Source organism: Prunus mume, linkage group LG2 (assembly GCF_029339155.1).
Source record: "Prunus mume cultivar Tortuosa linkage group LG2, ASM2933915v1, whole genome shotgun sequence".
Lineage (NCBI taxonomy): Eukaryota > Viridiplantae > Streptophyta > Magnoliopsida > Rosales > Rosaceae > Prunus > Prunus mume.
The window spans coordinates 27291250-27316149 of NC_142699.1; the positions used below are offsets into that span (position 1 = coordinate 27291250).

General features: G+C 37.1%; 4 protein-coding genes and 1 pseudogene across 7 annotated transcripts; 3 read left to right on the top strand and 2 right to left on the bottom strand.

The window, feature by feature from the left end:
- Window positions 1-1402: 1402 nt before the first annotated feature.
- Window positions 1403-4350, bottom strand: LOC103323949 (putative pentatricopeptide repeat-containing protein At5g37570 pseudogene; annotated as a pseudogene). The gene is made up of 2 exons (XR_016124508.1): window positions 1782-4350; window positions 1403-1745 (listed from the first exon to the last, which is right to left on the bottom strand). The product of XR_016124508.1 is annotated as a putative pentatricopeptide repeat-containing protein At5g37570 pseudogene (transcript).
- Window positions 4351-5569: 1219 nt separating this feature from the next.
- On the bottom strand, window positions 5570-13445 carry LOC103323948 (acylamino-acid-releasing enzyme-like). Of its 3 annotated transcripts, none has more exons than XM_008225974.3 (18): window positions 13226-13445; window positions 12120-12295; window positions 11574-11883; window positions 11160-11381; window positions 10843-11061; window positions 10648-10722; window positions 10082-10220; window positions 9286-9437; window positions 9110-9192; window positions 8900-9021; window positions 8726-8804; window positions 8469-8646; window positions 8137-8197; window positions 7726-7848; window positions 7206-7403; window positions 6449-6517; window positions 6069-6145; window positions 5570-5942 (listed from the first exon to the last, which is right to left on the bottom strand). In XM_008225974.3, the coding sequence occupies exons 1-18, from the start codon at window positions 13366-13368 to the stop codon at window positions 5879-5881; spliced, it is 2490 nt and encodes an 829-aa protein (XP_008224196.2). In that variant the 5' UTR covers window positions 13369-13445; the 3' UTR covers window positions 5570-5878. The 3 variants fall into 3 exon arrangements, with proteins under 3 accessions (XP_008224196.2, XP_088902750.1, XP_088902749.1); XM_089046624.1 differs by having other exon boundaries at window positions 12120-12272; window positions 13226-13356; XM_089046623.1 differs by lacking the exon at window positions 13226-13445 and adding an exon at window positions 12789-12920.
- A 1808-nt stretch (window positions 13446-15253) lies between these two features.
- Window positions 15254-16888, top strand: PNSB5 (NAD(P)H dehydrogenase 18). Its single transcript, XM_008225972.2, has 5 exons — window positions 15254-15530; window positions 15622-15682; window positions 16129-16191; window positions 16273-16331; window positions 16447-16888. The coding sequence occupies exons 1-5, from the start codon at window positions 15291-15293 to the stop codon at window positions 16681-16683; spliced, it is 660 nt and encodes a 219-aa protein (XP_008224194.1). The 5' UTR covers window positions 15254-15290; the 3' UTR covers window positions 16684-16888.
- Window positions 16889-18732: 1844 nt separating this feature from the next.
- On the top strand, window positions 18733-22956 carry LOC103323946 (protein LYK5-like). Its single transcript, XM_008225970.3, has 2 exons — window positions 18733-19994; window positions 21991-22956. Exons 1-2 carry the CDS (start codon window positions 19809-19811, stop codon window positions 22723-22725), a joined length of 921 nt encoding a protein of 306 aa, XP_008224192.2. The 5' UTR covers window positions 18733-19808; the 3' UTR covers window positions 22726-22956.
- On the top strand, window positions 18848-19809 carry LOC148919948 (serine/threonine receptor-like kinase NFP). Its single transcript, XM_089044495.1, has 2 exons — window positions 18848-19691; window positions 19778-19809. Exons 1-2 carry the CDS (start codon window positions 18848-18850, stop codon window positions 19807-19809), a joined length of 876 nt encoding a protein of 291 aa, XP_088900621.1.
- Window positions 22957-24900: the final 1944 nt, after the last annotated feature.

Below are 24900 nucleotides of genomic sequence, written 5' to 3' on the forward strand. Positions count from 1 at the left end.
GTGCCCAATGTTGTTACCGTCATAATTATTGCTAGAGCGATTGTCTTGCATTTCGTACTGAAAAATGAAAATTGTAAGATAGTACCTCTAACACTGGTTACAGAAATATCTGCGCACAACGAACCTCATCAGAGTTTGACTTCATTCATATAATCTTTTGGGTTAATTACACTTTAGTACTCTGTACTTACAACGTTAAGGCATGTTAGTACCTGACTTTTCAATTTTTACAATCGCATACCCCAAGCTTGTAAATTTGTTACAATCCAATTCGGCCGTTAGGGTTTCTGTCAGATTCCTCCGTTAGTTGCTTACGTGACACTGAATCCCACATTTTTAATTTAAAATTGATTAAAATATTTGTTTTGACAAAAAAATTGCAGAAAAAGAGAAAAAAAATCCTCCCAAACCAGAGCCCTGGCGATTTTCTTCTTCCCCCATTCACCGATGACCACCACCCGCACCCAAACCAACCTAAAACCCCAGCCCGCAACCACAGACCCCTTCCCCCTCCACCCGATTTCTTCTCCTCCTGCCCGACTCCAAACTCCGGTCCCCACCCACAAAAAAACCAACGATTTTTTTTGCAAAACTGGGAAATTTACCAAAACTGCAAAAGTCTCAAACTTTGAGAAAAGAAAACTTGTTACCGTTTGTTTTCTTTCCATCAGTTCATGATCTACCAAACAGGGGAGAAGACACAAGCCAACCCAAAATTCTCATAACCACATTCAACACCCAAATTCAAAAACCAACGAATTTTTTTATTTTTATTTTTTTTCCAATTTGTTGGTTTTTTAATTTGTACACAGAGAGAGAGAGAGAGAGAGATGCAGACCGTCAGATCTCACCGGAAAGCGTCGGCGACGGCGGGAACAAGCTCTGAAGGATGGAGAGAGTGGTCGCCAAGCTGTGGTTGGTAGGTGGGGATTGGAGTTTAGGGTCGGGGCAGGGGAGAAGAAATCTTGCGGCGGGGAGAGAGTCTGGGTGGTTGCCGGTGGAATGAAGGGAGAAGAAAATCAACCGGTGGGGGGAATAGAAAATCGCAGGGGAGAGAGAGAGAGAGAGAGAGAGATTTATTTTTAAATTTTTTTAAAAAAATTTCTTTTAATATTTTATTCGTATATTTTAATTAATTTAAAATTAACAAAAATTAAAAAATGCGGAATCTACAGTGCCACGTAAGCAACTAACAAAGATATCTAATGGAACTCTAATGGTGGAATCGGATTGTAACAAATTTACAAGCTCGAGGTATGCGAGTGTAGAAATTGAAAAGTCAGGTACTAACGTGCCTTAACATTGTAAGTACAGGATACTAAATTGTAATTGTTCGTAGAAGCTAATATGTCAGAACAATGCAAGCCAAAAGCTGATGATAGAAGCTAATGTATAAAACAGGTTTTTCTTCTTCTTTTTTTTCAAGTAGGGGATGCTAGAATCCCAAAGGATGCAAACAAATACAATGGTGTCATCACTTGCAGTAAGAACACAATCTGTACATCAGGTGAACAACTTTAAACAGATATGCTGGGAGGTAAATATTGCAACGATGTTGTGTTCTGCTGGGCAGGAAAAATTTCTTGAAGCAGGCCAAAGGAACATTTACACTTCAGGAATACTTTTATCTTTTCCATTGACAATTTTGACAGTTTTGACAATTTTGACTTTATACCTATCCCAACCCCAGCAACAAATGCCTTAGGGCAGAAAAATGACTCAATTTTGACAATTTCCACAAATACCTGTACTCTTCATATACTCACAATTTCCACAAATACCTGTACTCTTGATTCTCCAACTTTATAATCTTCCTCACAAGTCTTGTGCAATCACTATAACTGTCAGGAATAAATGGCACCCACCCATATTCAAGACTTGATAAATTTATTCTATCAAGGAACAGAAATTCATGTACATGGTTGGGCAGCCAAAACTGTTTGCTGCAAGAACCTACGAAAAAGCTTGATTGAATGACTTTAATTTGACAGATTTCAGGTGCAAAGATCAAGCACATTTGGATCCCTATGTGATAAGTCCATGTTATATAAGCGTTGGGTTACACATCTCCAAGTATGAGGATTTCAAAAGAGCAACATTCAAGTCGCCATTCTCTTACTTGAGGTGATAAGTTAGACTTTCAGCTACCAGAATGCCTTCATGCATTGTTGAAACGCATGAAATTGCATCTGTAGGAGCGACGTCGAAGGCAGGGCCAACAGCTTGGTTCCTTAAGCACCAATAAGCTAGGAGTCACAACTAAAATTTGTTAATCAAACTCCAACTCCATAATGTAGACGTCAGGGAACATTGTCTGTCATCTGCATAAACTCCATGCATTGCATCAAGAGAGTTAGCAAGAAGCTCAGCCTTTTAAACTAATCCAACTGCAACCGCTTATCTTTTTAATTCCCTGCTCTTCCATTTTGTCCCTCACAGCAGAAACATCAAACCAGCAGTCCGCTGCCGCATAGATGTTGGACAATAGCACATAATTACCAGGATTTAGGGGTTCAATCTCAAAAAGTTGATTAGCAACCAATTCTCCTAACTCTATATTGCCATTTAGCTTACAGGCTCCAAGTAGGGCACCCCAAGCACCAGCATGAGGCTCCATAGGCATTGATTTTAGAAGGTCATAAGCTGCATTTAACCGTCCCAACCGGCTAAGAAGATCAACCATACATGCATAATGATCAGGAGAGGGTGTCAAATGGTACTTACATCTCATTGATTCAAAGAAGTGCCAACCCTCCTCAACGAGCCCTGCCCGGCTACAGGCTGTCAGGATGACTGTAAAAGCAACCTCATCCGGAGCCAAACCCTCATTTAACATCTTATTGAAGAGGGCAACAGCTTGATCCCCTCGACCATGAACCGACAACCCTTGTATCATAGAACAATATGAAATCATGTCCTGTTTAGGCATCGCTTCGAACAAACTTGTTGCTCTTTCCATATTACCACACTTTGCATTCATGTCAATTAGAGCCGCAAGAACATGATCCTGACGAACATCAATTGAGCTCTGGCTCAGGTAAGAATCAACCCATTTGGCCACTTGCAAGCAACCAACTTGGGAACAAGCTGACATCAAGCTCACCATTATAAACTCATCAGGCTTAACATTCCTCGCACTCATTTCAAGAAATATCTTCAAAGCCTCGTTGGGTTGACCATTTTGTGCATACCCAGAAATCAATGCCGACCACGCAACAATATCTTTGTTAGGGGCTTGGTCAAACAAAAACCTTGCAGACGCCATATCTCCGTACTTGGCATATCCATCAATCATCGTAGTAAAAGAAACCACATTCTTCTCAGGCATCTGATCAAAGATCCTCCTAGCATTTGTCAAATCACCCAATTTCACAAACCCACTGATTATCACATTCCACGACACCACATTTCTCTGCGGCATCTGATCAAACAGCCTGCCGGCCTCACCCAAGTCCCCAACACTGGCATACCCAACAACCATAGCTGTCCAAGAAACTACATTTCTCTCAGACATTCCATCAAACACCTTGCGAGCGCACAAAATCTCCCTACATTTTCCATACAAATCAATCAAACTGGTGCTCACAAACACATCCCCATCAACCCCACACCTCACAGCCGACCCATGTATTGCCCTGCCTTCCCAGACCTTCGCCTCACTCGCGCAGGCCTTGACGAGAGACGGGTACGTATACCTATCGGGAACACCCTCCTCTCTCTTCATCCGAACAAAGAGGCCAACAGTATCGGCAAAACGCGACCTTTCGCAGTACCCTTTGATCAAAGTGTTCCAGAGAAAGGTACTGGGACTGTGAACGCTGCCGAAGATGGCGGTGGAGTAAGAGAGGGAAGAGAGAGTGTTGCAGAGGCAAATGAACTGGGTTATGAGGAAGCAGTCTTGCTCTAAACCCTTGTGTATAATCTGCGCATGAACTTGTTGTAGATGGTATTGGGTTTTACAGGCTTTGAGCAAAGTCGCGATTGAGGCTAAAAACGAACTGGGCAAGCTATTGGGTGAAGCTAACGATGAGCAGAAGCGGATGGTAGGCATGGGATTGAAAAAAGGTTCGTGCTTTGCTTTACATGGCTTCGAAATCTATTCTTCTTCGTTTGGATTTTCGTCGCACAGACACAGCCTTCTCTGCCCTCTGTTAAGATCATTGTGACGACATGTCGTTTTTCTCTCCGTATTTCTCACAAGCAAGCAAAAAAATTCTTGAAAAATCAGAGAATGAAATTGCCAGCAGCTGCATGCTTCGTGGCTATGGTGGCAGCCTCGTGTGACGGCGTTCGTTTGCTTTTGGCGGTGATGAGAGGTTGGCACAGATTCAACAGTTGGGGACGGAGAGAATGACGAGCTCCGTCTATACTATTTTTATTTTATAAAAAAAAAATCAAAAATCAAAAAAACCAGGTATAGCCGATCGGCTATAATATTTATATATTAAAAAATGACCTTCCTAGCGATCCGGCGCCCAAGTGTCAAAATACGTATAGCCGTGCGGCTATACTATTTTAAAAAAATGGGAAAAACCTGGTATCGCCTGTCGGCTATACTATTTATATATATAAAAAGGAACGCCCGCTAGTCAAAATAAGTATAGCCGTGCTGCTATACTATTTTGTGATCAGATGCCACGTGTCAAAATAAGTATAGCCGCCGGCTATACTATTTTAAAAAATAACCAAAAAGGGCTATAGCCGCCCGGCTATACGATTTATGTATCGGATTGCTGTTAGGCGCCCACGTGTCAAAATTAATATAGCCGAGCGGCTATACGACTTAAAAAACAAAGAATTAAGTACAGTCGTGCAGACACAGCCTTCTCTCTGCTCTATGCGAAGACATGTCGTTTTTCTCTACTTTCCGTATTTTCTCACAAGCAAGCAAATAAATTCTTGAAAAATCAGAGAATGAAATTACCAGCAGCGGCTTGCTTTGTGGCTATAGTGGCAGCCTCGTGTGACGGCGTTCGAATGTTTGCTTTTGGCGGTGATGAGAGGTTGGCACAGATTCAACAGTTGGGCACGGAGAGGATGATGAGCTCCATCTATTACTCAGCAGAAATTATAAACCCCAATTCAGCGACAGAGTTTGAGCTGTCTCTGAAGAACCCAAATCAAAATCAAGAGAAAGCATAAGCCAATTCTCAGTAACGAAGGATTGATTTGAATTTGTTAAGAAGGCTGATGGCCAGCGCTACGCTAGAGAAATCAAAACCGAGAGGAAACCCAAAAAATAAAAATAAAAAATAAACCCGAGAGAGAAAGGAAAGGTTTGACTGAGAAGGTTTAGGGGGTTTGGGTGAAGTTAGGCAGGGGAAGGGTAACTCACACAGAGGCGTATATTTGAATCCATGACGAGTTGGGAGCACAACAAAAGTCGGGTCAATCCAAACCCCCATTGAATATAAGAGATTTAGAAGCAAGTACATTAGCTAGTGATTGGGGTCTATCCTCAGTTAAAACACTAAAAATGTGTTGCCTGATTACATTCACAATACGCATGATTAGCTATACCGACTTTGTTTTGTAATTTTCAATTAAATTCTTTTCATGAAATGCACAATTCTATATTGTATATAAACAAGCCAACGATAAATATGATTCAAACAAACAATTACACAATTCAACAGTGATTTCAATAACTCTAACTTTTAATATCTCATCCAGACTGAAGCTCAAAGTCAAGAGTTTGGTTATAAGTAGATCCAACCTACTGTGTGTAACTATTTTATTTTATTTTATTTTTGTGAAAGTGTAATTTTAATGAACAGCATCGCATTATAGATTTCTACTGCCCACAAAAACAGCAATATTAAGTAAGCTCTTGAAGTCGAATTGTGGCAGTAAAAGCAAGGGAGAAATGCCGGCTCATTTACGATAAATACTTCTTGAACCACACACCAATATTCAGAAAGCTCTCAAAGTCCGATTGCGGCCTGCAGACAGGAGTTGGAATCAGATGGAATTGAAACCCAAGTATCAAATTTTATGAGCTTGATTGTGCTAGTGACTGAGAGACTACTACAACGCAGAAGCAAGTTTGCCTCATGTGTTTACTTTACCTCTCAATGGCATGAGTATCATTAGGAAACACAATGACTTTGACAGGAACTCCTTTCTCTTTCATTGCCCGAGCATACTACAAACAATAAACATCTAGATCACTTTTCTAATTACATATCATTACAATTATGTAACTGTGTATGCATCAAATTCTTCCCACCCACTTGGGGGACAAAGGAAATCACTTTAAAAGAAAAAAATGAGTTTAAAAATAAATTTATAGATTCCAATTGTTTGCGTATTTTATGTTTCATTCACTTTCTACTGCAATGCAGCCAAGAAGAATTATTATCCAAGCACTTGTTATTGTTGTAAAACCATTTAAATAGAATAAAGTGTTCAATGTGTAGTTCATTAGGAAGGGAACATATTAGCTTACTTGCAACCCAGTAGAAACTGGAACACGAAGATCCTGAGCACCCAAAAGAAAAAGGGTGGGTGTTTTGACCTGCAGAGAGCATCAAAAATCGAAAAGTTAGAAATAGCAAACTCCTTACTAGATAATATCGTTATAAATATTAGCTGTTTTTGGAAAAGGAAAATTAATTTCATGTTTCACGTTTCTTAACAGAATGTTAATTTTATATATATAGATATTACCGAAAACTTCAACCCGGTGGAGAAACATAAAAATCTCAGTACTGGTCCCAGTAAAGTGGTCATAGGAGGGAATATCTAGATACAATCTTAACCCTTGGAATGGATTCGCTTGAATTAGCCTGTCAAGAGTCAAGAATTGAACTTGCACAGATGTATTTGACATCATGACATGTACCAACTCTTTCCCATTTCTTCACTCTTTTCTGTTTCTGCTTTTTACTTCAATTAATATTTTTCTTCACATCTTGCAGTGACAATACACATCTTGCCTGTGCAAATGGCAAATATCATGCTACTCTGCTTTTCCAAAGTCAATGCATGGTTGCGAATTGCAGCTATGATATCCCTGTAGTTGCTTAAAATGTGAAAGTGCATGCAGTTAATCAATGTTGGGAGAGCTGTTGTCTTGAGATTGTTTGGTTTTAAAAGTTTCTGTAGATTTTCCGTCTATTCCAATGTACTTCTAGTAAAAGCTTCAAAATCCAGAGTACGATCATAATATCGTAATATGAAAGAAGCCTAAACAAAGCATATACCTTCGAGACATGTGCAATAGGAGATTTGCTCTGGAAGAGAGTCAGATGCTCTGCTGAAGGTGCATCTGTGAAGCTATTTTTACCCTCACTTCCATAGGCCTCGACATAGATCCAATCAGGGATGTCTGTTGTACCCACCATTAATGCGAGGTTACAAACAGGATTCCTAGCTGCTGCTGCAACAAATTTATCTGGTGCCTGCAGCATTTCAGTTACAATATTATTGGATTCTTAAGTACACCTAAAACTACATGTACTATCCACCGTTTAGAGATTCATCTACCAACCTCATAAGTTAGATGCTTTAAAAATAAAAATGAAAACTTTACGCATGAAAGCCCCAAACCACCAGTCTATGAACACAAATAAGCAGCTGTCCAAAAGTTGAACCACCAACTAGTGGTATCCAGGACTTGGAATGCATAATAATAACAAGATAGAATACACATGAAGATAGTCTGCGTGTCTGTGCATTGTACATTAAATGCACATAGTCATGCTTTTTGATAAACTACCACACCTGGCCAATCAAGTGGGTTGTGAGAAAGCCACCATGAGAACCACCAAGAACTGCAAGTTTTGATGGACTGGCAAGGCCCAAGTCAATTACATGATCTATAGCCACCAGTACATCATTCACGTCCTGTAGAGAAGCAACTAAGAGATTAGGGTCCAGCAATACCATGTACATAAAGTAAATAATAGTTCTATAGGTGCATTAATAAAGTAAATGCTTAAATTACATAAGTATATACATATGTGTTTTGTGTATGATACTACATTAGTATAAAATGGCAGTGCATAGGGCACAAAGCCACATAAGCACACAGGTGGTATAGAGTATGTACCCCCAAGGCATAATACCAGCTCGTATAACAAAAGTAAGATTGCTAAAAAAACAAATTAGAAGTAAATATGTATAAGTAAGCACCTGGGACCCAACTTTCCCTAGAAGAGACTGAAGTGCTTCTTCACCAAAGCCCAGTGAACCTCTGAGATAAACTAATATGTCAGAACAATGCAAGCCAAAAGCTGATGATAGAAGCTAAATATAAAACAGGCCTTTTTTTTCAAGTAGGGGATGCTAGAATCCCAAAGGATGAAAAACAAATACAAAGGTGTTGTCACGTGCAGTAAGAATACAATCGGTACATCAGGTGAACAACTTTAAACAGATATGCTGCGAGGTAAATATTGCAACAATGTTGTGTTATATCCTAAGAAAAATCAGAATTAACGGGAAAAGGGAGAATCATAACTTACCTATAATTTACAATGAACAAATTGAACCCAATTGAAGAGAGAAATGCTAAAGACTTTGAAAAGCTTGATAATGAAACAGAATGCGGGCCTCCATGAAGAATTACAATTAATGGATCAAATGGATCATTTCTTTTAGTTTTGGAAGACACAAATATTGCTTCAATTGGTTTGGCAGCACCTGAAAGGTTTTAAGCATATACAGGACGTCAAAATCAACTATCTTTTGAGACACAAGAAAGTGATTTTGTTTATAATACCTTTTGTTACGCTATCAGAAACATCCCTGAGGGGAATCTTCATTATACTGAATTGAAGAGATGAGAGCAAAGATTTAACCTGTAGCAAGGAGAAACTTGAGTAAACAGATGTAAAGTTTGAAGATAATCTTGATATGTAGAAATATTTGGCTTTGGAAAAGCAAATTGACAGACCTTCTCAGAACATTCATTTGTGGGGCTTGGTACATTTAGCCAACTCCATGCAGTACTTTTACTTTCTTTATCAACAAGATAACCATACTTGATATGAGGTACATCTACTGGACTGCTAGACACTTCAGAAATCAAACAAGAAGTGAAATTTTTTATATTTCAGTATAATTGTCTGAGTAGTTATCAGTAAAAAATGGTAGTTTATGTTACCAGCAATGATATTGTCCCCATCCAGTGTCAGAACACTCCATGAAGAATTTGAATCAGTAGGGCTGATACGTATTACTTCTCCACTGCAATTTCATAATTCTCATTAGTAAATTATAAAAACAAGGTAACAAAGGTATTCAAATACAAGAGAGAACATGATAGATCATTACAGTTACCTCAACACATTCACAGAAAGTATTACTTGACAGCTGCCCCATATGGAAGTTATGATCATCGTGCATCCATCCGAAAGCCATGGATTACTAAGGAAACTTGACCAGTAAAGCCCAGGGAAGGAACCATCCTCAGCACACATTACAACAGGAACCTTCAAACAAGAAGTGTATTAAGTGTAGTTATACAGGGAGGGAGCGAGAGATAAAGTGAGAAACTCCCATACAAAATGTTCTAAATCTTCTATTATTATGTTGTGAAATATCAACTTCGTGACATTAATACCTTTTGTCAAATATAAATTAACCAAGAGTTCAAATGTTTCCCCTCCCTTTTTTTTTCCAGAAAGGTACATTTTACATGATCATATAAAAATTTCACCAATGAAGCATCAATGGGAGACTACCCATGTACATACGTATCATGCACCAAAAAGAGAGAGAGAGAGAGAGAGAGAGAGAGAGAGAGAGAACAAGCCGAGGATAACAGCATCAAATTCCAAATACAACACAACATACCACTGGTATATAGTAGCAACACAGAACATTCTTGTCTAAGCAAAAGCACAAAAGATCAGAGCAAGACATAAACCATGATTTTTAATTCTAATAATTCTGGAATGTGAGCTGTATAAGTTTTCATCTTTACAAGGAAAACACTTAATGCTCATATCCACATGCTAACAAATTAATCTTTGTTCACAATTTACATTCACAAGGAATTAAGTCAAGAATAGAACGCACATAAAAAGAAAGATTATTATACTCGAATAAAAAAGAGACAAGTTGAAGAGCTCACCACATCAACAATTTTTGCAGATGAGGATAGCAGTCCATCAATTGGCCAATCTATTCTGTGAAGAGAATCTGTTGCAGAATGTGCCCCAGAGTCCACAGAACTTCTTGCAGATAAAAATGAAAGGAATTTTCCATCTGGGCTGGCAAAATTACATTCATTTATGCTTCAGATACAATCAGCCATCTAGTAGATAATGTTTGAAACAATCAGCAATCTATTAAATAATGTTTGAAAAATCACCAAAATTCCAATTCTGCTGTTCATAAAACTCCTGTTGACATTAACATATCAATTTCAGTTTTGAAACTGAAAGAAAGGCAACGAGTGCCAAAAAATTAATTTCCAGTTCTATCTAGAGTAGCATTTCAAGCTGAAATGTCCTTGACATGAAGAAAATATATTCCAGTAGGCAGAATTTAAGGACTTATGAACAATTCTCTAAAATCTAAAAAAGCATTCCGCATAAGATATATCACGGACTAAATTTAAGTAACACATGAGATTACAGACCCCTGTAAAGGGTACACAAAGACAGAACTAAGTGCCTATGGGGAAAAACACAATACCTGAACCGTGGATAGAAAGCACTATTTATGCTTTGAGTTAGATTTACCACAGGATCATCTTCAGTTGAATTATCTCTGGAACAGTTAAAGAAATTGATAGTTATATGATATGTCTAAGCACAAGGAATTCCCTAAACCATTGACATGAATAAGGGTCCAAAAAACGAGACATAAGCATTGCACAAAGCAACTCACTTGAGTTCAGGTCCATCAGCTTCTGATTCAAAATTTGGTGCCCTAACCGCATACAAGGCACAGGGCCTATTAAAGCAGTACTTGATACCGAGCTTTCTGGTACCTTCTGACCACCCAACAAAAACCAAATATTGATGTGAACCTCTAACTGGTGGTGCCCACACAACTTGACCAACACTCAAAGACTTTTCAATTCCTTTAACAGCTTGTGCCTCTCCACTGTACATCATAGGATATTTTAATAAGTTTGACATCCTAAGAAAAAATCTCCTTAATTTTAATCCTGTATGATAAAAAGTAAACCAATTGCACAAGACCTGTTAATGTTGATGACAAAAAGTGCAGGCTGCCTTTTTCCAGCATAGGTTTCCCCCCATTCCTCCTTCCAATCCCCTTGACCTTTCCAGTTACCAAAGTCCTTTTCTGTGGAGCTACCTTTCTTGTAGCCCTGGCCTGTAAATGTGGGCTTGGAGGGAGATGGTTCCTCAGCAACATAAGCAATGAGAGTTTCATCAGAGTTCCAAGAAATTCCCTGAAACCTGTATAATTGAAAGTTTAATCCCTTCTATGTTTAGAGAAAATATAGATAATTGAAAGGAGTAACGCTCAAAATTGAGGTGCACCTCCACTACTAGTCACTATAGACATAGGCAAGTGTCTAGCACACAATGCTAACATCAAATTTCCTATAAAGCGATCATCGGAAATATTACATTCGCATGATTAATTACCATCCATCAGCATATACTGAGCCATGAACAGATTGGGGGATGTGGAATTCTTTTTCCACTTGAGCTCGGCCCCAAATTTCAAATTGACAGGGAGATTCATTTTCAGGATTGCGTACTACAAGAAGCTTTGCCCCAGACGGAGATGGAACAATTACAGATACTCCCGTCATCTCAACAGGAAATGGGGCCCATTGAAAGTTTACAGAATTGTTACTTTCTCTTGAAATATGAGAGGATAGAATGAATTTCTTCCTCTTGTTTGCCAAAAGATTTGGTTGACTAATTGAAAACATTGCCTGGGAGCCAATTCCTGTAACAAAGTTTAATGTACAAATATCTTCATCAGAAATGGGTTTTTGGCTTTCAATTGGAGGGAAGGAACGTAAACTTTTATAAACACACACACACACACACATACATATATATTTGAAGGAATTTACACACACACATATATATTTGAAGGAATTTGTATTCATATATTGATATGTCCATACGTATGTATTATATGTTACAGGACATGCATGTTCGAAAAATGAGAAATCATACCACTGTCAGATTTAAAAATCCATGCCTTGTCAATGCTGGAAATGCTAGTGAATTCTTGAAGTAACTTAGACTGCGAAGCATATTCTTCCTCAGTTGTTGCATCTATCCCCAGAGGTAGCTCCTTTAATGGACCAGCTTTAGAACCGTCCATGGCTAAAAATGTTGACAATCTTTTACTACAGAGTAGATTGCAATGAAGATATTGTTAATACATGAAATCAAAAAGGGTAATGAAAGTACGTAGATAATCAACAAGTTCTGGAAAAAGGGGGTTGGTGGGAGAGTCTAACACATAAGATGAAAAGAACTGAAAATGGCATCTAAAAGAAAATATGTTTTCTTGTTTTTCTTTAATGATGCAATGAGAAATAGCATGTCATTCTTTCTTCAACAGAATATAGAAGATCCACATTCCAACAACAGAAACAAGTACTTTGCAGTTGATAATTTTAAGGTTGCCTTGTGCAAACAGTTAACCAGAATTCGAAAGCAGTATCAACATTAAGGGCCCTCATGTTCTCAAATAACTAAATATATGGAAAGTAGGAACAAATCGCTAAAATTTAATCCCACAAAAAAATTTCGTCATATCCATCACCATGATTCCATTTAGTAAGGATTTACTAGCAAATTTGAGCAATATGGTTTTATTGGAATTCTGTTACTAACTTGAAATTTAGAATTGCTCAGTTATGCCCAGAACCAATGATCCTTTTTGAGATGTTGGTATTGAGAATCTAATTCCAAATGTGCTATAAGGCGGCTCCTCCATCGATCTAGAGACAATATGCTACACATAATCTTGAAAAAGGGAAAATGGTAATCCAAAGTAACAATAAAAAACATTATACATTAGTTCAAGACTTCAAAGGAACGTGTAATTCAAAGATTTCCACACTACCCAACAAAAAAAAAATGAAGACCAGAACAAGCAATATGAATCAAAGTACTAAGCTAAGAGAGATAAAGAAGGAAAAGAAGAAATAACAGCTACCATCTAAGCAGTTCAGCATAAAAACTAGATTCAATTACTAAAAGTCAACAGAATTGAAGTAAGATGAGCATAGAGGAAATAAAAAAAAAGGAGGGCGAAAGAGAGAGCTCACGTATAGAAAAAATAGCGAAAGGGTCTCCAAGTGAGAAGAAGAGTGGGAGGGTGAGATAAAATAGGAGGGGGAGAAGGGTATCTGGGACAAAGCAAGTTGACGCACCAATCCGCGGTGGTTTTGCTCAACAATGCACTGGCCATTTGTAGGCTACGGCTAAGGTAAGGTTGGGCTGTTTTAGGATGTCCATGCTCAAGCCTCAAGGCTAAGCCACTGTATTGTGATAATTTTTGTTGGGTTCAACCAATTATTTGGGTTCACCATTTATTGAGAAATGTAGCTACATTTCCCTCTTACATTTTCATTCATCTTGTGTAAGTGTATTCTACTCATACATAGATCTATGTATTTAGAAACTATATAGAATTGCTTTTTTGGACACAAAATTAGCTTCACTTATTTAAGGTATTTGATAAAAATAAAATATCCTGATTATTTTGAAAGCAATAGTCTTTTGACAGCAGCTTTTCAAAACTCCTTTCAGAAGAAGCAAATAAGAGTCTTTAATGAATATTTTTCAATTCCCATAATACCATCATTAATTTTTTAAAGTGACATCGTCTAACACCACCACCACCACCACATGGTTAGCACATAACACTTTCAACATTATATCCATTTTAGTCATTATTCACAATTATAATAGTTTTATATTAAAATTGACCAAACGATTTTTACACCGTTTTGTATAGTAACAACACTTCAAGAATATTGTTTATTAAACATGGAACTGCTTTACTTTACAATGGATTATTTTTAAAGCACGACAGAAGTAGCTTTTTAAAAAAGTGATAGCAATCCCAAACTGGACCTTAATGTGTTCAAAAAAAGTTTATTCTATTTACAAGCAAAATATTAGTACTTTGTATTAAATATATATATTTATGTGTAAATAAAATACACATGGCACAAAATTAACAAAGACGACAAAAAAAGGAAAGTAAAATGAAAGGTAACTAGCACTCCTATTTCAACATATGCATACAACTTGAATATAGCTTTGTGTTGTATACCAAATGTGAGATGTGAACCAAATAAATAGGCATGTCCCTTAATCTGGGCAGATGGCTAGTAAACTTTATTAGCATTACTCTATTAAAGTCCCACAATGTTTTCCCTCAAAGACTTTATTTTGAGAAATTCCTTAACTGAAGGTTTTTGTGTATATGTACTTTATACAAGAGATACTTGTGTGGAGAAAATGGTAACATGCTCTCGAGTGTGGTTGTTAACATTCTTTGCAATACAATCACTTGAATTATAACTTATGAGTGAATATAAAATACTACGATAATACGGTCACGTGATACATTTTGTACACATATTATATAATATAAATGGATATTTATTGATACTATTCCCTAAATTGTGAGGGAGGAGAGGAATAAATCATGGGGACATTTTGGAAAAGGCCAAAGGAGAGAGAAATATTTTTAAAAGAAGCCAAAATGACAAAAATACTCTTATTATTTTTGGATTTCCTAATGAATCATTTGTATGTCTTTTGTTTGAAAGTTGAGGGCTTTTTAAGAAAATTTTTGGTTTTTCTAAAAGTAATTTTTTTTTGTGACTAAAACCTAAATTTACTTAAACGATGTTGTCCACCCATATTATAACACATGTACAAGATGTACCATATGACCATACTAACATATTATATTCTATAATTTCTCATAACTTATAAGCGAATTGCAGAACAATTTTTAATATGAGTTTGTCATTTAAAAATAATGAATAAAAAAAACATTGTTGGACTAGAGCACTACTCAAACATGGCCCACAAGGCAAAGCAAACCCATATCCAGTCCAACAAGCACATACACATAAATCATGATCAGACTACCTCCTGTGAGGCAAACTCTGGAAAGACCAACAGAGAGAGCCACCGTGCACGCATACGTCAATAAAATACCGAGAAATCCTTCTTCCTCAATATGTGGCAAAATACAATTAGTCATTCTCAAGGTTTAAAGATCACCGCAAGTGACCGTAACAAACCTTACCATTGCAGATAGCGCGCAATTGAACCTCACACAACGGCCACAAAATCGAAGATAAACCAGAAATGGCGGTTTGCTCCTCCCTCGCAGTCGTCTGCCCCTGCACTGTGCCCAAACTCAGCTCCAAGCTATCGAAAACTAGGGTTAGGGTTTCCTCAGGTGATCAGAGTTTCACAACCTCCAAATTGTACGGAAACTTGGGGAAGAAAAGGCTCACTAGGTTGAATGCAGCTGGGTTCGCGGAGATTGAGCCTGATCTCAACGAAGACCCCCATGATCGTTGGGAGACTAACAGTATCAGCATGGTACAAAAATTCACAGACTATATATATATAATTAGATGAATTTATCTTGATTGATGATTAATTAAGAATTCAAATGTGGTTTATTTTTCAGGAAGATTTTAAGTTCGGTGAGTATGATGGGCACCACACTTACCACGAAGGCGAGGACAAAGGTACTCTTACTTTAATTTTGTATACAAAAAAGTAGTTGAACTTGACAATTAGTGTAGTTATGAAATCATGAGTAATATTCCTTTTAGCTAGCACTTAGTCCGGGAGTGTGACATATTATATTGCTAAATTTTGAATTAGAACCGCAACGGATATGATTTCTTCTAATCGATGTTTACCAATGCCGCAATGTAACATATTAGCTTGTTTGATAAAAGAACATTTAAGAGTATATGGTGTTTTTGTTATGATTGACAAATATGTTTTGGTCTTTTGTACTAAAATCCGCTAGAGCCAGTTATAGAGAATATTAGACAACCAAAACACTGTAGTATGCAAGAGGTTATTGAGCAATAACATCTAAGGAGTCATTTTAGAGCTATGAGTTTGGTTCAATTTTCCCTACTTATGGTTGAGATTCTCACAAACCGCTATCTCTCTGATCCAGGAACTTTTTGGGGATCCATAGCAGAAGACATTGAAGCAGTAGAAACCCCTACGGGTTTTCAGGGTATAACAACTTGCAGCCGAACTTTGATATATCACTAGCTTACATTACAATGAACATCATCTGGTTTGATTGTCTTGGCAGGTCTTATATCATGGCTTTTTCTCCCTGCAATTGCTACTGGGATGTTTCTCCACGTTCCGGTAATGCCACTTTTAGATGTGACATATATGAAGGATGGAGTCATTTAGGCCATCTAAATATGATGTATTTGCTCATCGTCAATGGGAAATCTTATGCAATTACTTTGTTTTTCAGGGGGAATACTTGTACATCGGAGCCGGTCTGTTTACGATTGTATTTTGCATCATTGAGATGGATAAGCCAGATAAACCCCACAACTTTGAGCCTCAGATATACAACATGGAGAGGGGAGCTCGTGACAAGTTGATTGCTGACTACAATACCATGAACATTTGGGATTTCAATGAGAAATATGGAGATCTATGGGATTTCACTGTGACTGTGAAGAAGGAAGATATAATGAAGAGATAATTGATGTTCTGTAAATTCCACCATAATGGGAATTCTAAACCAACTTGTGGATGAAAGGTATAGCTAATTTTCTAAGGCCTCTTTTAATATTCTCCAATTCTCTATGTTGTCCTTTCTTTCTGCATTGTCCTTTCCACTTCCTTGTTTATATATTAGGCGTTGTAATTGTAAATTTAGAAGCCAATGAGAACACATTATTTTAGTAGATTTTCTTGGATGGTGTACAAATTACATAACATATGCAGCATGTACCTATTTGTCAGCTCTGCTTCTCCTTAAGAATAAGAACCCATCTGTCAGTCGAAATAGGAATGTTTGACTTGGCTTGTAAATTTGAAAAGGGTTAATCGTTTTATTAGTCCATGAATTTTGATTCGATTTGCATTTGAGTATCTCAATTTACAAAATGGTTCCCATGGTCCTTTAACTTTAGTTTCGTTTGGACAAATTGTCCTCCTGTCAATTTTGTTAACTTTTTCGGTTAAATGCAGGGGCAATATGGTATTTTTATATTAAAACAAAAAAAAATGAATAAAAAATCATATATTGAAAATAACAATAAAATCAAATCAAATAAAAAACCACAAAAATAATAAATAAATCAAGTTTTGGGGGTGTAGAAATCCGGATAGAGGGGGAGAGAAAGATAGTTTAATTTTAATTTTTTATTTATATTTTAATCAATTTTGATAAAAATACCATTTTGCCCCTGCATTGAACAGAAAAGTTAACAAAATTGACGGCATGACTATTTATCCTAACGAAACTAAAGTTAAAGGACTATGGGAACCATTTTGGAAATTGAGGGACTCAAATACAAATCGGGTCTAAATTCAAGGACTAATAAAACGATTGTCTAAGTGACACAAAATCAAATATTGCTGCTCATCTTGGTGCATGTTGTCCTCTTCCAATTAAAATGGACAAGAGTTTTGGTCATTGTTTTTTTTTATTTTTTGGGCAAAGGAGTTTTGGTCATTGTTTGATGCGTTGAGACTGAACTTTTTAAAATGGACAATAACCCAATATATTGTATCTTATAAGTCCCACTTAAACGGATGGAATTTATGAGAACTGATTTGGACTCAACTTCAATCCAATCCAATCCAATCCGGGCACTACTTCCTCCTGTCATGGTAAAAGTGTTCTGAACCATAAAAATTAAAAAAAAACTAAGACCCATATATATTGTTTCCGTTGGCTTTGGTTTTCAGCTTTGCAAGATACTATTTGTACCAGATATTATTTTTTCATTTGGTTTTCAAAGTCAAAAAACCCATGTCCCATGACTATTATGTTATCTAGAAGCAGTCAAAGAGTGGATGGAAATGTCAACTGTAAACTTAATGATCTTCTTTAAGAATTTTGGATCTGGTGGCCACCGTTGGCCCCAAAGAGAAAGACTTCTATTGGCGACCTCTCCTACACGGCACTCCATCTTGGCGTCTACGGTCAACATTAATGCCAGTGAAATCATAATCAAACGCGTGACTTCAATTTCTCACATTGACCCCAAAAAAAAAGACTTCAATTTCTCACAGATATTTTTCTTCTCTCAACTGTAATTACCTTGAAAGGCACGTTATGGCAGAAATTTTCCAGCTCTTTGTGGTATTATCGCTGTCTTCCAATTTAAACCTCTGTAGTAGTGGTAGGTCAAGTTTTGGAAAGTAGGATCATTCAAATGGAGTATCACCTGGGATAAATATTTCATACTGTTAGTATGGAATATGCGTATGCTACAGTGAGTCGCTCAAACTCTCAATTGTTCTACCCATTAAGTCTTAACAATTCAATGGTTCTACTATCATAGGAGGTTCTGATCAGAAATCCAAACTTTATTATATCGACTTGATCTGAACAGAACAAATCCACTGGACTGTGGTTATGGATTCATGACTAGACGGATTTACCTGGTTGACTAGAAAAATTGTATAAGTTGGAAAAAATTTATGTGGTGGGGCCCTGATCCAATTGACGATTGGAAAATAGACAAATACACTGTACATAAGCATCTTTTGACTACAATCTTGACAAGGTTTTCCAGTTCTTAATTTTCTTCCACTTCAAATAACACCAATACGTGACATTATATATATACAGGTAGATCTAATTCCAGAGACAAAACAAAGAGCAAGAACTAGAAAAGAAGAAGAAGAAAAAAATGAGTATCAAACCCAAGTTCGTCTCTTCTGCCCTGCTCTTCTTCCTCTACTACCATCTCTTTCTTCACCATTCACAAGCTCAAATAGTATCAAGACCAGTCACTGAAGGCTACACCTGCATAGCCAACCAGAGCAGCTATCCATGCCATACCTATGTCTTTTACAGAGCCTCGGCTCCTGACTTCCTTGACCTTGCCACCATAGGTGACCTCTTCTCTGTTAGCCGCTTCATGATTTCAAAACCAAGCAACATCTCCTCCTCAAACGCAACTCTCGTCCCTGACCAGCCTCTTTTTATCCCAATCCCTTGTTCCTGCAATTCTCCCAACGCCACCATGACCATTTCTTATGCCAATCTCTCAGTCACAATCAAATCAGGTGACACTTTTTTCCGCCTCTCAAGCCGCAGCTTTCAAAACCTCACCACATACCAATCTGTTGAGCTTGTTAACCCTGATCTTGTGGCTACCAACTTGACAATTGGTGTCACTGCATATTTTCCGATCTTTTGCAAGTGCCCAAACAGAACCCAGTTGCAGAACCAAGTCAATTATCTCGTCTCCTATGTGTTTCAGCCTTCTGATAACATATCAGCAGTTGCTTCACTGTTTGGGGTGCAGGAAAAATCTATAACTGATGTTAATGGCAATAACATTCAGCCTTTTGACACCATTTTTGTACCAGTGACTCAGCTTCCAGAGCTTTCACAGCCTGATGTTACTCCTTCTGCTGCAACTTCTGTGAAGACTGAGAGGAAAGGGTTAATAAGAGGATTGGCAATTGCGTTGGGGATCACTGGGTTTTTGTTGATTTTGGTTGTTGGGTTTTCAATTTACAGAGATGGTAAGTTGAAAAAGAGGGTAGGTAGGAAGGGAGACGAGGAGAAGGAGAACCAGGTTCTGTATAGGAGCAAACAGGGATCTAAGCAGTCAAAGGAAATGGAGGTGAGTTTGATGGCTGATGTTTCAGATTGCTTGGACAAAGTACAGAGTTTTTGGAATTGAAGACTTGAGAGAGGCTACAAATGGATTCAGAGAGAATAGCTTGATTGAAGGCTCTGTGTACAGAGGTTCCATTAATGGAGAGCACTATGCCATCAAGAAGATGAAGTGGAATGCCTATGAGGAGCTCAAGATCTTACAAAAGGTAATTTAACTTTTTGCTTTTGTTTTTCTTTTTACCCTTTGTTAGGTTCACACAGGTCCACATAGAAACATAGAAACAAGGACTTTTCTGCCGAAAAAACGTGTGTGAAAACGGTGTGCTATCTCAGCCAATCACCAACTGCCACATAGAAAGTTATTATGCATGGCATGTCGTGATTGGTCGGGGCACAATTATTTCTCATTTTCTAGCCACACGTAGAAGGTGTCAATTTAGACTTTCATATAACAAGGATATCACTTTTTGCTATCCCAGTAACAAGGATATCACTTTTTGCTATCCCAGACTGATGACGTAATAACACATGAGATAATTTTTCTACGTGTTATTGTATTATCAACCATGATAGCAAAACAATGTTAACCACGTTACAAGTAAGCTTTTCTACATAAACTGGCCACCTTTTGCTTTAGGACCTAGAAAGATTTTGTTTTAAGGTTTAGAGCTTTTTTGTTTATTTTTGTATAAGCGATATTGCGATATTAGAGGAGGGGGGAATGAAAAATAGGACATCAAATGTAGAGATAACTCCTCTTTAACCACTCTTAAGTTTTTAAGATCTCTGTTAAAAAACTGAACGTTAAACTCAATAGCAATACCAGAAGGAAAGAATAAAAATTAGGCCACCGAATTTGAACTGCTTCTGCCGTAAAACTTTATTAACAAAGCGTGTTATATAAAATAAACTCTGGTCGATGTCAGCTCATTTGAATGATTCTTCTCATTACGTTAAACCAAAAAGGCTCAGTTAAGCAAGGCATGGCGTTTATGTAAGTTGTTTATCTTTTAATTAATAATTAGTAGTACAATTAGGGTTCGTAAGCATGTTTTGGCTGGTAGGTACAAGAACAAAGTCACAAATAGTGGTGAGGAAAAGGTTGAATCATTCCAAAAGATTAAGGATGCAGAATAGGACAGCTGTTAAAAAACCTCATTATAAAATTGCTCGGTTGCTAATATTCAATTATTTACTGCTAATCTAAATATGGTTAGGTAATCTGGTAATGTGACTTGTCTGCTTATTAGGGTTTATTATTATTATTATTTAAAGTTTTGAAATATTGTATCTCATTTGGTAGGAAGCTTTGAAATATTACTTAGGTTTAACGCATGCCAAAGAAGAAAACAATGCTAGAAAATTTGTTTGCCGTCAGTGGTGTCACATTTGGGTCCATTACTTAGGTTAAAAATATATATGGTGTCCGTACGGTAATAATATTCGGACGTCCACATAGGAGAAAATATATAGACATATATATAGGAAAATGGTGATGAGCTTTATAGATAAAATGAAGGGCTTTTAATAAATAAGCTCATTTTAGCGACATATTATACAATTACCTATATAAAATTTATTTGGAGGGAAAAACTCAAAATTAGTCACTTGTTCATTTTCTAATTGGTTCTTAGTGTGTTAAAAATTTCTAAAACCAATTAGAAAATGACAAGTGGCTAGTTTTAAATTTTTCTCTCTAAATAGGCTCTATATAAGTAATTGTATAATATATCATGTTAAAATGGACTTATTGCTAAAAACATGAAGTCAAATATTGTGTTCGTTGGACTTTTAATGAAGTCAAATATTGCGTTCAAAAACCATGTGCAGAAACTTCCAAACGTGCCCTTGCAATTTTGTTTTCTAGTCATTTTTTTGGTTCAATAGTTGGATTTGGACGGTATGTATTTGGTTAGGAATCATTTTTCATGTCTTATAATAATAGGCTGGCTAAGGTCAAAGTGGACATTTCCTTGCCCTGTATGCTTCTGGTCAGAAGAATTGAATTAGGACTGTTTAGATAAAAGTCCAGGCTTGGAGTTGAAGGCCCAATCTTCATGAGTATGGGCCTTGCACTAATTTCCCTCCCAGAAAAAATAAATAGAACCGAACAAAATTTGAAGATTATTTTCCCTTAGTTTACTATGATTGGCCAAATTTAAGAGTTATAATTGACAAAACAGTGGGTTTCAAAATTTGCAGGTAAACCATGGAAATTTGGTGAAGCTAGAGGGCTTCTGCATAGACCATGAGGATGATTGTTGCTATCTAATTTACGAGTTTGTCGAAAATGGTTCTCTATATTCATGGCTGCATGAAAACCGGAATGAAAAATTGGGTTGGAAAACAAGGCTGCGAGTTGCTATTGATGTTGCTAATGGTCTCCAATACATTCATGAGCACACAAGGCCGAAGGTTGTGCACAAAGACATCAAGAGCAGCAATATTCTCTTAGACTCGAACATGAGAGCCAAAATAGCCAATTTTGGGCTAGCAAAGACTGGTTGCAATGCCATAACAATGCACATTGTTGGAACTCAAGGCTACATTGCACCGGAGTATCTAGCTGATGGGGTGGTGTCAACAAAAATGGATGTGTTCTCTTTCGGGGTGGTTTTGCTCGAGCTTGTTTCGGGGAAACCGGCCATTGATGAAGGTGGGAATGTTTTGTGGGCAACCGCTGGTAGGATTTTGGAGGGGAATGAGGAAGAGAAGGCAAGGAAATTGCGTGAGTGGGTGGACAGGGAACTTTTCTTGGAGTCTTGCTCAATGGAAAGCATAGTGAATGTTGTGACTGTTGCCATTGCTTGTGTGCATAGAGATCCTTCAAAAAGGCCAAGTATGGTAGACATTGTTTATGCCTTGTGCAAGAGTGATGATCTGTTTTTTGACATCTCCGATGATGGATTATCGGCTCCCCCAGTACGAGCGAGGTGAATCCTGATGAACTTAGCAATTCCTTCTTTTTGTTTTTTTTTACTTTTCTCGTTTGGAGAAAGAAAGAGTCGAATTCTCCTTATGAATACAAGTATGTAGTATCGTCTATGTGGTTTCGCAACTATTTGAATTTGCCAGTAAAGACAATGTACAAGAAAAAAACAAACCATGAGCAGTAAAAGTTTGAGTCACATATATCTGTAAATAAAATAAATCTGTTTCTACTTGTAACATTTTCGTCATGGTGACATCCGTAGCTGGTGATACAGGATACGCAGTTTTATTTTATAGCGGCAGAGTATGTCAGAGTAACGACCAAATCCAACAACTGACGGAAGCCTACGAAACAAGTGGGGCAAAGAAAGTGAAAAGGACAGGACCCAGCTCTAGCCTCCCAGCTTCTAAAACCCTGACTGTTAACTTGATTTGAGTTATATCAGCGAAGAAATAAAAGGGTTGGAGGAACCTAAAAGCTGGGAAAGAGAAGCATTAGGTGCCAAAATTCTAATTGAAGGCCCATTAAATTACCAAGAACACAGCAAGAGTATAGGAAGTAAGAACTCTATGGTCTTGTAGATCACGTCACTTGTCTGGCACACACAAACAAAAAGACTTGTACATTGAGATTAGACCAGTATGAAATTTAATGTGTGACTAGACATGTGATACGATTCATCTGCTGGACCAAAGAATTGTGCTAGCTAGTATAGGAGGTCACTCTCCAGCCACATCAACTTTGCAAAATAACAAATCTAGCATTCAAATCATGTTCAAAAAGCTGAAACCCCAATTGGCACTTTGTTTTCTTCTGGTAAGATAAGGCGTGGTCCTAGAAACTGCTAGTGAGAGGGTTGTCACAGTGGTCCTTGAAACATCCTTATTGCACTTCGATGAGTGCCACAGCTTGTTTATTCCATTTTGATCTGTTTTAGCTAGCTGCTAAAACATCCTTATTAGAAGACTGTTACAATGACCTTTTCCAATGAGATTTTAAAGTAATAAGATTCTTTACATTTGGATAATCAACATGAAATTTTGACCTTAAGCATACATAAGACTTTCAACTTAGTTTGTTGTACCATCAACTAACCTAGTGTCATATTATCTATCTATTAGTCCTTGGTTGTCTTTTTATTTTGATTTTTTATACAAACGATATTATATTTTTATATAATCTAAACTATACGGGGGAATTGGAACTCAAATATATAGTAAGGAGGCATATTCACTCTAGCCAACTTGGCTAAACTCTTACCCATGCATAGAAAGATTAGGGCCTTTTTAGAATTTAAAATGAATAGCTCATGTAGGCTTTAACTATACGTTTAACTTGGAATTAATGATTATCAACACTAAAGCATAATTTATTCGTGCATGTCAAATCAAAGGTTTTTCTTATTATGAATGGTCTTTTAAAATTTATTATGTTACCTTCTGTTAAGTGATCATTATTTCCCTCGTGCTTCAACAATCCACCTCCTCCACTCACTTGAGTTGCCACGATGAAGAAGGTATAACTGGTGCGTACGTACCCTTCTCATGTATCATTTTCTTGATGTCAATCAAGTAGTGGAATGACAAAAACCATAAAGAGAGACAAGTGACAAGTTGAAAACAGAAACTACGTGACTGATTCACCAATTCAAAGTATCATTGGGTGAAGATTCAATCGTATATTAAAGAAAGTTTCAAAGATTCATAATATTAGTACACCCCCAAAAAACGAGAAGGGATTCTAATGTTCATAAAATAAGCCACGTGATCCAAACATGTATCTGATATTAGACTTGTGTGAAATTGCAGATTGGTCATAAGTTAAATGATAGTAATCTTACCCATCTCAGGCTACTTAAGGGATAAGTTTGAGTTAGATCAGTTGGTTAAGACAATGAACTCACATTCTTGCATTCAAATTCGAGTCCTTCTTTCTAACTTCACTTGTATTAAAAAATCACTTAAGATTTATGGGCATCCAAATTTCTATGCAATAAAATGTCCAACAAAGCTCCGTATATGAAATTTGTTGAAGTTTTCTTATTCAATCATATATTCTAAGAAATCTTTGTGTGAAAAATAAAATCACATCATTATTCATATATGAATTGCCATGTCTTCTTATAAAATAGAAAATATCATGCCATTATCATTGGCAATCCATTCCTCAAACAACAAACT